General features: G+C 37.2%; 1 protein-coding gene across 1 annotated transcript in view; it reads right to left on the bottom strand.

Moving 5' to 3' along the window:
- slc24a4a (solute carrier family 24 member 4a) overlaps positions 1-12047 on the bottom strand; it is a 51093-nt gene extending 39046 nt beyond the window's left edge. The window contains exons 1-4 of the mRNA XM_016540969.1: positions 11823-12047; positions 11341-11706; positions 5294-5335; positions 2982-3050 (exon numbers count right to left, since the gene is read on the bottom strand). Of these exons, the coding sequence (XP_016396455.1) occupies positions 2982-3050; positions 5294-5335; positions 11341-11518 (289 nt within the window). The 5' untranslated portion in view covers positions 11519-11706; positions 11823-12047. The remainder of the gene's footprint in view (positions 1-2981; positions 3051-5293; positions 5336-11340; positions 11707-11822) is intronic.
- Between the last annotated feature and the right edge of the window lie 261 nt (positions 12048-12308).

The following is a 12308-nucleotide window of genomic DNA, read 5'->3' as shown; positions in this document are numbered from 1 at the left end:
CTTATGAACTTTAATATGCGTTATACAGAGGCAAGATGAAAAGAAAAAATACCATCTAAACTTTTCTAAAGACAGTAAGTTCCCCTCAGACATGCATTCATATAAACTCCTACCCCTAAATGAATCGCGATTTGTTTAGCATCTCAACTGATTTGAATCGTCACATATTTGAATCGATTTTCAACCGGCTCGCAGTTAATCGTTACATCCCTATCTGGCAGAGTAACTTGGTAAGTGCTACAAATTAACAAGACTACATGCAGATAATTTATCTGAAACCGTTATTTAATGACAGATTATACACTTTAGATTAGAACAAAGCGCAATGTTTGCGGCGTTCCTGCATGGCTTTGACCAACAGATGTCGCTATCGTGCCGTCACGCTTGCGTTGCGCATGCGTGGATTAAGTCATTATTTCGAGAAAGTTTCTCATTATTTCGAGAAAGTTTCGCATTATTATAAGAAAATAAGTAATTATTTCTAGAAAGTTTCTCATTATTTCGAGAAAATAAGTCATTTCGAGAAAGTTTCTCAATATTTCAAGAAAGTTTCTCATTATTTTGAGAAAATTTCTCATTATTTCGAGAAAGTATCTCATTATATTGAGAAACTAAGTCATATTTATGAGACATTTTCTCATTATTATGACTTAAAATAAATCTTTTTTTTCTCAACTGTGGCAGAAACGGGCTTCCACAGTACTGAGTATTTATGAGTTTTAAAATAGTAGAATCCATGAAGAACTTTTAGTTCTTAATATATAATAAAGCATTTAATTTTCTATGTTCTCAGGCCATCCCATAAGAAGGAAGCTGATAACGTGGTAGCTGAATTATTCAAGTTAAGCGGTATATTTAGCTTCATAAGCAGTTGTCATGCAAGGCGCTATTTTGCTAATTTTTTTAAATACATTTGACAATACCAAGATGATGTGCTGCCAATGTACTACTCTATCTCTGATTACAATGGTCTCAAGGGTATCTCTGTAGGGCAAAGTTTTGCGGAAAAAAAAAGGTGAAGTATCTAATTCAACAGCTACATTTGAATGAATTTTATAAAATAGTAGAATCCATGAAGAACTTTTAGTTCTTAATATATAATAAAGCATTTAATTTTCTATGTTCTCAGGCCATCCCATAAGAAGGAAGCTGATAACGTGGTAGCTGAATTATTCAAGTTAAGCGGTATATTTAGCTTCATAAGCAGTTGTCATGCAAGGCGCTATTTTGCTAATTTTTTTAAATACATTTGACAATACCAAGATGATGTGCTGCCACAGATGTAAATGCATGAGCAAATGTTTCACAATTGTGACAGTCGATGTGACCTCCACCTGGCCTTCAGCTCGGAGGGTTGCTGACAGAGATGGACAGATCTCATCTTTCTTCACCCTTCTCGTTCATGTAGTTGGCAAAGACCTCAGATCACCGCTCGCTCACATTCTGGCTGGGAGCAGCAAGGCTAAGATCCACGATGTCAGCGCTTGACGATGGCGCGTGGCGTACTGCTGAGCAAATCTGCCTGAAAGCGGTACTGTTCCACACTCCCTGAGACACTGAAACATTCATTATGGGTAGCGAGCAAATTGAAAGGGCAGATTCCATCAGCCCACGATGACAAACTTCCTCAGCTCATGACTCTAATAGAGACACAACCCCCCGAAACGTTCCATAATCTCACATCGCAGTGCAAACGTGGTCACGTGAAGTTAGTGAGTCCATGCTAACGTACAAACCTAAATAGCGAACTGTTCTCACATCATGTACCATGCAGTGAAAGTCAAAAACACATAAACGAAGGTCTATATTAGAGTGCCTCTTCATATTAATCTGGTTAAATGTAAATTAATTTAATTTAATCTTACTCTGTGGTATACGAACGGTGTTGATCCGGGATGTTGTCATTGCGATCGTGACGACCGTAACATAATTCTCCCGTTTGCATTGTGATATTTTTACATATTTATTATAATATCTTTTATATATCCCTCCATGGCATATTTAAGTCCCACTTGAAGGTCCATCTGTGTCCCAAATTGATCAGAAACACCTCGGAAGAAGGTTTTCACTGACAGCTGTCATTGTAAGACAGTGAGCAGCTCCGTTTGTTTGTGCGAGTGAGCAACAGTAACTAAGGGGGGGCGGGGCTTACCGATAGGTCAGTTATGTAATTTCAAAATAATAACAAAATAAATAACTGTAATCTGTTACAGTTACTAAGAAAAACAATGTGTAATTAAACTACAGTTACTTATGAAAATGTTAACGATTACAAAGGGGGTTACACAGATTTTATTGATTTCTTTCCCAAATTGCATTGACTGCTCTAAAATACGAGACACCAATGTTTCAGGAGTTTAGGACACAGAATAGGACACATGCTTATTAGATAACTGTTTTATTTCCTATTTGGATTTATGTGTATGCTTTATTTTTTAAGAATAACTGTTTATTCCAAAGCATTGCTAGATGCCAGTGTTTCCTGTCACAGCTATGCAAAGATTTGATTTAAAAAAAGGTTTCATAGCTATTAAACTTATGATTTTAAATTTGTATTTAACCTCAGAATTATCTCAAAAGTAAAAAGTGGTGTTAAAGTCTGATTTTGTGGAGGCTGTGCTTTAAAATTTATCTTAATTCAAGTGATGGATTTAGAGATGTCTGACAGTATTTAGTGTTGAGTACTACTGTAAGGTTTACCCTGCCTGCTTTAAACGTTTCAAAATGATTAACAGTTGAGAACATCAGAAATTTAGAAAAGTAATCAAAAAGTAATCAAATGTAAGCAGTTACATTTCTTTAATAAAGTAATTCCTAAACTAATAAACTAATAAAATAGTTACACTACATTTTAAATAGGGTAACTTGTATTCTGTAACCCATTACATTTCCAAAGTGACCTTCCCAACACTGATCCTAAGACAAGTGATCACTCAAATGGGGAAAAGGCATTAATCATTATGAAGTGATGTATGAATTACCTGGTTCTGTGCAGTTCTTCTCTGTCTCATTGTCTCCCTCTGTGGCCATAAGCCTTCGGCCCAGGTGATCTCTGGGAACAGCAAACCCCTAGGAAGCTGATAACGTGGTAGCTGAATTATTCAAGTTAAGCGGTATATTTAGCTTCATAAGCAGTTGTCATGCAAGGCGCTATTTTGCTAATTTTTTTAAATACATTTGACAATACCAAGATGATGTGCTGCCACAGATGTAAATGCATGAGCAAATGTTTCACAATTGTGACAGTCGATGTGACCTCCACCTGGCCTTCAGCTCGGAGAGTTGCTGACAGAGATGGACAGATCTCATCTTTCTTCACCCTTCTCGCTCATGTAGTTGGCAAAGACCTCAGATCACCGCTCGCTCACATTCTGGCTGGGAGCAGCAAGGCTAAGATCCACGATGTCAGCGCTTGACGATGGCGCGTGGCGTACTGCTGAGCAAATCTGCCTGAAAGCGGTACTGTTCCACACTCCCTGAGACACTGAAACATTCATTATGGGTAGCGAGCAAATTGAAAGGGCAGATTCCATCAGCCCACGATGACAAACTTCCTCAGCTCATGACTCTAATAGAGACACAACCCCCCGAAACGTTCCATAATCTCACATCGCAGTGCAAACGTGGTCACGTGCATTGAACTGCGGCTATGGCAAATAAGAGCCGCTTAATGAGAAAGCCCTCGGGCGCTGAGATGCCAGAACTCCCAAGATACATCCAAAGATCTGGCCTCATCTTCCTCAGCATCTCCTATGGTCACAGAGATGTCGAGGGGACAGTGTCTAAAAATAGCCTTCCTGCTTCCATTTATAGAACGCACAAGGCAAAGCCACAGATCCATTTCTCTCATAATCACAAATCTTCCCTTACAATTCTTTTGTCTTTCCACAAAGCTGCCTAGAGCGATAAGAGCGATAACGATTTCCAGTCAAAGCAGCTTAGTTTACTGTTGGAACAATTCATTTCAATAAGTTGGCAGGACTGAGCTCCATTCCATTGACGTTTTCATGCATATATTACATTTTGTGCAAGATTTATGTCTTTATCAGCATTGTCTGGTCAATATCAGTGACAATGGATGAAAGGGAATGATATTGTGAAGCAAGTAGAATTTCCCAAAGTGTGGACCCATAGACAATAAATCAAAGACACTGAAATTATATTATATGGGATCAGTTTGATTTCTAAGAAGAAAAACTTTCAAATCAATAGTCAAATGACAATCTTAAATGGAACAGGTTCCTAAAGCAGTCAGTAGATTTTCTGTGTGCAGTGGCTTAGTGGGCCATCTGTTTTGAGTGAGTGACTATTGAGCCTAATCTCCACTAAACTTAATATTCAGCCAGATATCAAAATGCAGAAACATCACAAGTCATTAGATGAACTAGTTGAAAACAATTAGGCCTGTGACAAACACATTTTTGTATGCTTCTTAAACTTTATCAATCAACATGAGTGCTGAATGAATGTTATTTGTGGATTTGTGTTATGAATGTTATTTGTGGATAGTTTTCACTTCATTTGTTTTTTTAAAGCTAGTGGCTAAAAAAAATACATATGTGACCTGTGCTGGTAAAATGAGTCACAATGAGCAAATTTTCAAAAAATTGTTATTTTTATTTTTACATTCCCAATTAAAAGATCTTCAAAATGATATACGGGTTGAAGGAATCGGACAAAAAATATATATAGTCAGCAAAGTCCATTTTGAGAAAAATTGTGTTTCTGAAGGCTCCAAAGCAAAATCACCTAGCAACATTTCATCTTTTCCTCCAATTCTTTTCTTAATGATCATTACTATATTAATAATCACAATATAGCAGTAGTAACAAACCATGTTGGAGGTTTTTCAATAAATTTACAACCGCCTAGGATACCTGGGAATTTTTTACATTTGGTAAGCCCTGCATTGTGAAGTCTTTTCTCAGTATGAAGTTCATCCTAAGCAGTGTTGGGCAGTAACTAGTTACATGTAACGGAATTGACCTATCGGTAAGCCCCTCCCCTCGAATGCAGATGAGCCAATGGCAGTCGAGTATCAGTTGCACGGGGAGCGGAACTCGGACATCTTTAGGTTTCAGCGCCATAGAGAAACATTGGAAGATCCGAAGCTCGCATCGGTTTAATGGTGTTTATGCTACAAAAATGGAAAAACAATGTGCCTAGGGTACTTGTAACACTAATTCCAGTTATCCTGAGAGGATAGGCAATGTAGTTTTATTCCATTTCCTAAATCCAACCAAAACAGAGCAAAATGTCCCTAAGCATTCAACCCAATCACAATTCAGGTGATCTCTGGGAACAGCAAACCCCTCCTGAAGCACCAGCCCATGACCTGTGAATGAAGATACACACACATAATTTAAATTGACAAATTCAGAGCGTAGGCGCCAAAGCTGTTGTGAATCCGCTTACCAGATTTGCAGAAAATTACTGTCGTTTAGCAAATAAATAATTTACGGACAGTTACATACATACCCCCAACAATTTAATATATAATCTTATGTTACACCTAAAATGACAAGGGAATTCATAGTAATATTAATTTTAATTATCCATTCTGTGGACTCATTCTGTCAAATGGCTTGGGTATGCTGAGTTTGTGGAGCTTACATGGACTGCACCTCCCTGCACCTATTACATTAAAATGATATATTAAATATTAGTACTTAATTCATTAACCTAATATAACTGTATGAATGTGTTCACTTAAACAAATTTAGTTTTAATATAACTTCAAACAAATACCCTACTGTTTAAAACAGTTTTATACTTTTAGCATGTCATCTTACATTACATTTCATGTAATGTAAGATATCCAAATACTCATCATCATCAAGGAATAGTTTTCAACTTAGTGCTAATTAGCTATATTACTTGTCGGTCAGGCTTGGGGTTAGTGTGATACTGTGGCCTTGATCTGCCTAGCTTTCCGTTTTAATCACTGTTCGTGATGTGCATTGTATCATGGTTAGCAGCACCACAGGGGTTATTTATTTTGAGAAAATCATAGAAAGAAAATGGTGTGAAGATTCAACCATGCATACTACTGTCCTAACAGCCAGAGCCTGAATTAGGATTTCATGCCTCATATTTTGCCTGCATTTCTATGCTTCAGCAGTCGATTTCAGTACATCATTTTTTCATGAGGATATGGAGTGTGGTCCAAAAAAAAAAAAAAACCAGAATAATCACATTTATCTTGTTCTGAAACTATGGAACATATTTACTGGACAGCTGGCATTACAGCTGTTATTCACTGAACACATTGTGTTTATTCAAATTATTTATTAAAAAAATCACAAATTCTGACAAAAATAAAATGTATGATGTTACTTTTTTCCTGAACAACACGAAAGCAATTAACTAGTAGAATGACTAGGTAGCTGTAGTCATCATTCAGTTCTATTCATGATGTTCAACTCTGAAGACTTGAAACACTGTACTAAAGCACTGTGACAGTTTTTCCAGAAAACACACTATTTTAGCTGAATTTTGAGCTCTTCAACATTAAGATTATATTGCAAAAGACTAGGGTGCACTAAATACTACAAAACGATAAACAGACTAATCTGATGCCTACAATGTCTTTTGCTGGCTAGTGGCTACACGCAACAACAAATAGCATGACCAGTGTAGTCTGAATCACAAACTTTTTAATAAATCTGTCCAAAACGGACTCTCAGACCATCAGTTTTAAATCAGTCCAGTGACTCATGACTCACTTACTAGGTAAAATGGTTTGATGAGTGGTTGAATTAGTGGTTCTTGACTGGTTACATTTGACACATCCAGCTCAGATGTTAAAGTGTGAAATAGGTTGTTTTTGAAATGTCAAAATATTTTCTATCACAGTTTAATATGCAATCAGCTAGCCATTATATATATATATATATATATATATATATATATATATATATATTATTCCCCTAAAATAACATAAAAAGTATTTAACTTGCAAAAAGGTTATCAAAAATAATATCTATACATTTGTCCAGTATTATTACTGTTAAAATATATTGTAGTCGAGACCAGTTACCTTGATTTTTTTACTCAAAGAATCATTTTCGGAATTTAAGAAACAACACTGTTAACTTCCAAACAATTCCCATCCTTAAGCCCCGTTCACACAAAGAACGATAACTATAAAGATAACTATAAAGATAACGATATTAGCGTCCACACCAGTTATAGTTTTGGTGTGAACTATGCTATTGTTTAATATTGAGAACGATTTTTAGAACTATATCTTTATCGTTATCTTTATAGTTATCGTGCTTAGTGTGAACGGGCCTTTAGTCCCCACTTATTTGATGACAAAACAAGATAAGGGTGATGACAATTTTCATTCATTTCAAACTATTCTTTTAAATGCACACAATATCTTTTAAATATTCCCAACATTACGAGTAGCCAGACAGAGACTGAAAAAATTCCACAAACTGAAAACTACTGCAGCAAAACCTGTCAAAAATATTCCAACTGCTCCTAAATCAAGAACAGAATGACCCACTTACAGCTTATGAGAGGCAGAAAAAAAGCTGTGAAGTTGTGTAACGAAGTGCCACAGGAGGAGGACAGAATAATGAACTCAACAGCAATAAAAAAAAGTTTATTAAGCAGCATTTTCAGCCTGCACTAACTTCCCTACATTTATCGATGGAGGATAATGAGAAGATGCAGAAGAACAGGAATGAGATTTGGGAAGCTGGTCCATATTAGGTGTGATGTTCTGTAATCACAGCAGGAGTGCACACCAGATGGACTCCTGACAGGCTTATCAGATATGCCAGCATCCGTAGAGCCATTAAGCAGAAAGCACATATTCAGCATCCTCATCATTACAATATCATGTGCAGGTAATCCCTTAAGCCGCTTGTAATTTTGGCGTAATTAAACTCAACCGCACCCACTAGTATCGCTCAGCCAGGAAGGCACACTTTGTAGACAATAAGAGTAAGTGGAAAAGGGCGATGCAAAATCCCCTGTAATGAGACGTCATTTGTGTCTGAGATGTGCTTGTACCACAGTGGTTTGATCTGTGCTCCGTTTATAACCACCTAGGTTCAATGGGTGTTCATTTCAGCTGGAAATTGCAGTCAATTGTATGTGTAGGTAATTCATACAACTTACTGCAGTTTCCAGCTGAAATGAACGCTAGTGGCAGTAAAACGACAACTTTTATACCTTTTTTTACAAATTATGATTACAGGGGTAGATTATAAATACTTAAATACTGTACTTTTTTCCGTGCAGTACTAGGTTATGACCTCAAACACTTTTACCATAGTGCATGATTTGCAAATGTATACATTTTGATGCTTGCATCACATAACCAGCTCTATATGCTTGGCTTTTCTGACTTTGTAAACTTGCTCAGTAGCTCACCTGGTATAGCATTGCATTTGCAATCAGTGTACAAGTCCTGTGAAACAGTCACAATAAAAGAGCTCAAGACTTGTAGAAAAATGCTAAAATGGCACGGTTACTTCAGCAAATGTATTTTTATTCTAACTTTGCTTTTGTTACCGCTATTGGTTAGGTTTAGGGTAGGGTTTAGTGATGGAATGTTATTTTCAAATGTGACATAGCATTAACTTTTAAAGGGATCATGACTGTGAAATCAAAATTCCCTTGATCTTTTGATATATAAGAGGTTGTTGTACTATAAAAACATCCTGTAAGTTTTCAAACTCAAAACTTTCTCATTAGTCTAAAAACAGCTTGTATTGAAGCCAATCTGCAAAAATGACAGGTTGTGGAATGTGCCACTTTATGATGTAATAGTGTGGCTAAACACCGCCTCCACAGAAGAAGATCAACGCCTGCTTCTACATCACTGCCTGTTTAGCCCCGCCTACCGATTTGCGCATTTAGTGTAAATAACTAGAGAGGCAAACGCAGGTTCTACGCAGAAACTAAAAGATAGCTCTGAAGAAGACAAGACGTTGAGCAGTGCCAAGTTATGGAAAAGCACAGTCTTTGCATTGCCTTCCTTCCTTCTGATCCCAAAATTAGGAAAGAATGAATTAACTTTATTTTTAGTGAAGATCCAAACCGAGTCAGTAAGGACTCTGTCCTTTGTTCACTTCATTTTACCATGGGTTTGTTTACAAACAAAGAATAATTCTATGCAGGATTTTCAGAAAGATTGAAACTAAATAACAATGCTGTGCTGACTACTGGATCTGACAGTAATGTCGCACCACACAAGTATGAGTACCTTTTTTATATTACATCACTATTGCTTTGTCTGTTATTACAGATTGTTTGATATGTACTGAGCATTTATGCCTTTTTAACCTAAATCACAGCAGTGTCCATCCATGAAGGATGTAGGCTGTGAAACATACACAACTGTTTAGCTAATCATAACAGTGAGCGTTTACTTCTGAGTTTACAATCTGCCATGCCTATTCAAACAGTGTTCTGATGAGGGGGTCAAAACATGCCAGAAAATAGCCTTTTACTTTTAAATTATGTTTTTTTTAATGTAAAAATCTTGATAACATTATAAGTGGACCTCAGAGAATAGTACAAACTAATAAAAAAGGCATTTCTCAGAGCTAGTCTGCACATAATTTTATTTTTAAAGATTTGTTTTTGTTCCAAACCTGTATGACCTTATTTCTTCCATGGAACACAGAGACGTTAACTAAATATTCAAGATGCAAATCTCAACACACTTTTGAAGTGAGCTGGGGAGCAGTAGTATTAACTGGAAATGTTTTCTTTTTTGATAATCCATTACACTCAGATGTACATCATGATACAGAAGAAATGATTTGTTGCTTCTTCAATTTCATCTCAACTTTAAGAGCTAAAGCTACCAAGAAAGTTCTTCCTGTAATAAAACTATACACTGTAAAAACAGATTTTTCCAATTATTGGATTGATTGTTTTGGATGTTTTACAAGAAAAAACTATTTCAGTCTTTCTACGTTCAGTGTGTTGTTTCTTTGTAATTAATTGAGAAATTTACTTGTAATTTCTGAGTGAAAACGGTTTCTAAACCAATTTTTTTTTTAATGACATTCAAGTAAATTTTCACAGTTGTTGTTAGAACATAAGTGTCAGAAAATGTCAACATAGTCTCAGCCTCGGATGTCACATCCACAGACCATTTACTTAACGTTTGATGCACATGGTACACAAAACTGAAAACACTTCAGGAGTTTCAAAGTCCGCATCTGATTGGTTGAATTATACAGGATGTCCGTGAGTGTGCGTTACATTCTTTAACAGTCCACCTGGAAACAAAGTTATCATAATGCCAAACCCCTCATGGAAGAAAGCTGTCATGTGACAATCAATGCTTATCAGGAACAATTAGATGCTGGATTTTCAAAGGCATGTGAATTTCATGGCATAGCCTTATTAAAATACGTCCAAGATTTTACATGCCGTTCTGTTATTGTACGGACATCAGCTTTACATTTTCACGCCCCTAAACATGACAATAAACAAAACAAATTGTGATTGTTTGCTTAACTTCAGTCAGAAGGCAGTCCTTGGCCAATGAAAGCTGCTATAGAGTCCAGACCTTCTGCCATCACTCTGAATGTCTGTCTATGCAAGACTAATAATGCTAACATGGCAATTTAGTACATTCTAATATATATTCGTAATGCACACCTTCATACCTAAAAATGTACTTCAAAGTCAAGAAGTTGATTCTTCATTGAATACAGAAAATTCATATCAACATAACATTCATGAAAGTAATCAAATCACAAGTCTTGATCTGCCTGTGGCTTTATTGACACCGCCCTTTAGAATCTTGACACGCCCATCTAAACGTTTGACTCCGCCCACGTGGGCTGGATTCAAACTTGGACAGCTTAAAAAAGGCAGCTACCGTTAACAGTCGAATACAACGAAACGCTGCATTCAATTTTTATCGTACCGTTACATATAAACACAATCAGGGACTGTCTGTGACATAGTTTGGACATAAAACCATAGCTTGAAATCATCGTTTGTTTGTTTGTTTCATTGTTGACATATAATAAGACGGCTTTATACTGTACAACCATGTGTAACCATGCCAACCGCCACATCTCCCCACAAAATAGCCCAAAGTATAACGGACGTTGTAAATATGCTGTCAACCCGTCTTGTGCGTTTATTCATGTGAATCCCGAGAAAAGGGATGTTCTCCCCACTCACAGCAGCCTCTATTCACACTACAGTGAATAATTCAACGTCTGACGTCCCAAAAAAGGATAAGTATGTACTACCGCCTTGTCGGCGCATTATTAATACACTATACGATAACGACACGCGTAAGTATAGATGTGTAGCCCCAACAATACATACAGTAAAGGGACAGTCACTCACCTGTTTTTGTGAGCAACGCCGACACACACCACACCAAGAACAGGACGCTGCAGATGAAGCACACCTGCACGAACAGCATCTCTCTCCTTTTGCGAACTTTAAACATTTTGGTAATGATGCTCTTTTTGGATATACTGCAGCTCTGCTCCAGCTCCATGGTCGTCTGCGGCTGGGTCATTTTGTGAGTGGATTTCAGTGTAATTGAAGCCACACAGATGGCCGGGACCGCAGGAAATCAGGCTCGGGATGAGGTCTTCCTCACGTCCAGCGCGCCGATCCCGTCTCTGTGTGTGAGAGAGCTCCAGTCCCAGGTGCCTCCTCCACGCGCTCGTGCTGATGTTGTATTATTAAAGCAGCCCGCGTGTCCTGTTGCGAGAAAAAAAATGCTAATTATATTCAGCTGAAATTATTCACTAGACATATTGTGGACGGTGTGCAGTCGGGCTTCACAGTTGTCTGGTGATAGTAAGACTAAAACCCACATTCTCTTTGACATAAGAGCTATACAGGGTGAGCTAGGTGTCCTGGTATTTCATGAAATATATAAGCAGCCCTGTCAGTAAACGTCTTTAGGATCCATGCCGTTTAGGCTCAGTCCTCTCAAGTTGAGGTTTCATCTCCCTCTCATGCAGCTGCTGTGACTTCTACATGTGAGAGACTGTTACGCGCCTTCACGTGACACTGATGACGTATGCACACTGAGCCTACTACACTCACTACACTACTAGACTAGACTACTATAATCCTTGGAAAAGGCATGGCTTCTACCATATAAATAGTGTAGGCCATTCTTAATAAATCCACTGTAAAATACTGCATATCACACTAACGATATCAATAGTAAATTCAGAAATGATCATTTTATCACGTGGATCATATTTTCTTTAAATGTTCTCTTTTTAGGTAGGGGTTTAATTATAGGATGCAATTGCAATGTGTTATTTTCTTTTGATTTAGACTACTGTTCA

The sequence above is a fragment of the Sinocyclocheilus rhinocerous genome, unplaced genomic scaffold (genome assembly GCF_001515625.1).
Source record: "Sinocyclocheilus rhinocerous isolate Xijiao unplaced genomic scaffold, SAMN03320098_v1.1 scaffold1419, whole genome shotgun sequence".
Lineage (NCBI taxonomy): Eukaryota > Metazoa > Chordata > Actinopteri > Cypriniformes > Cyprinidae > Sinocyclocheilus > Sinocyclocheilus rhinocerous.
This window is presented reverse-complemented; position numbering and strand designations above follow the sequence as displayed.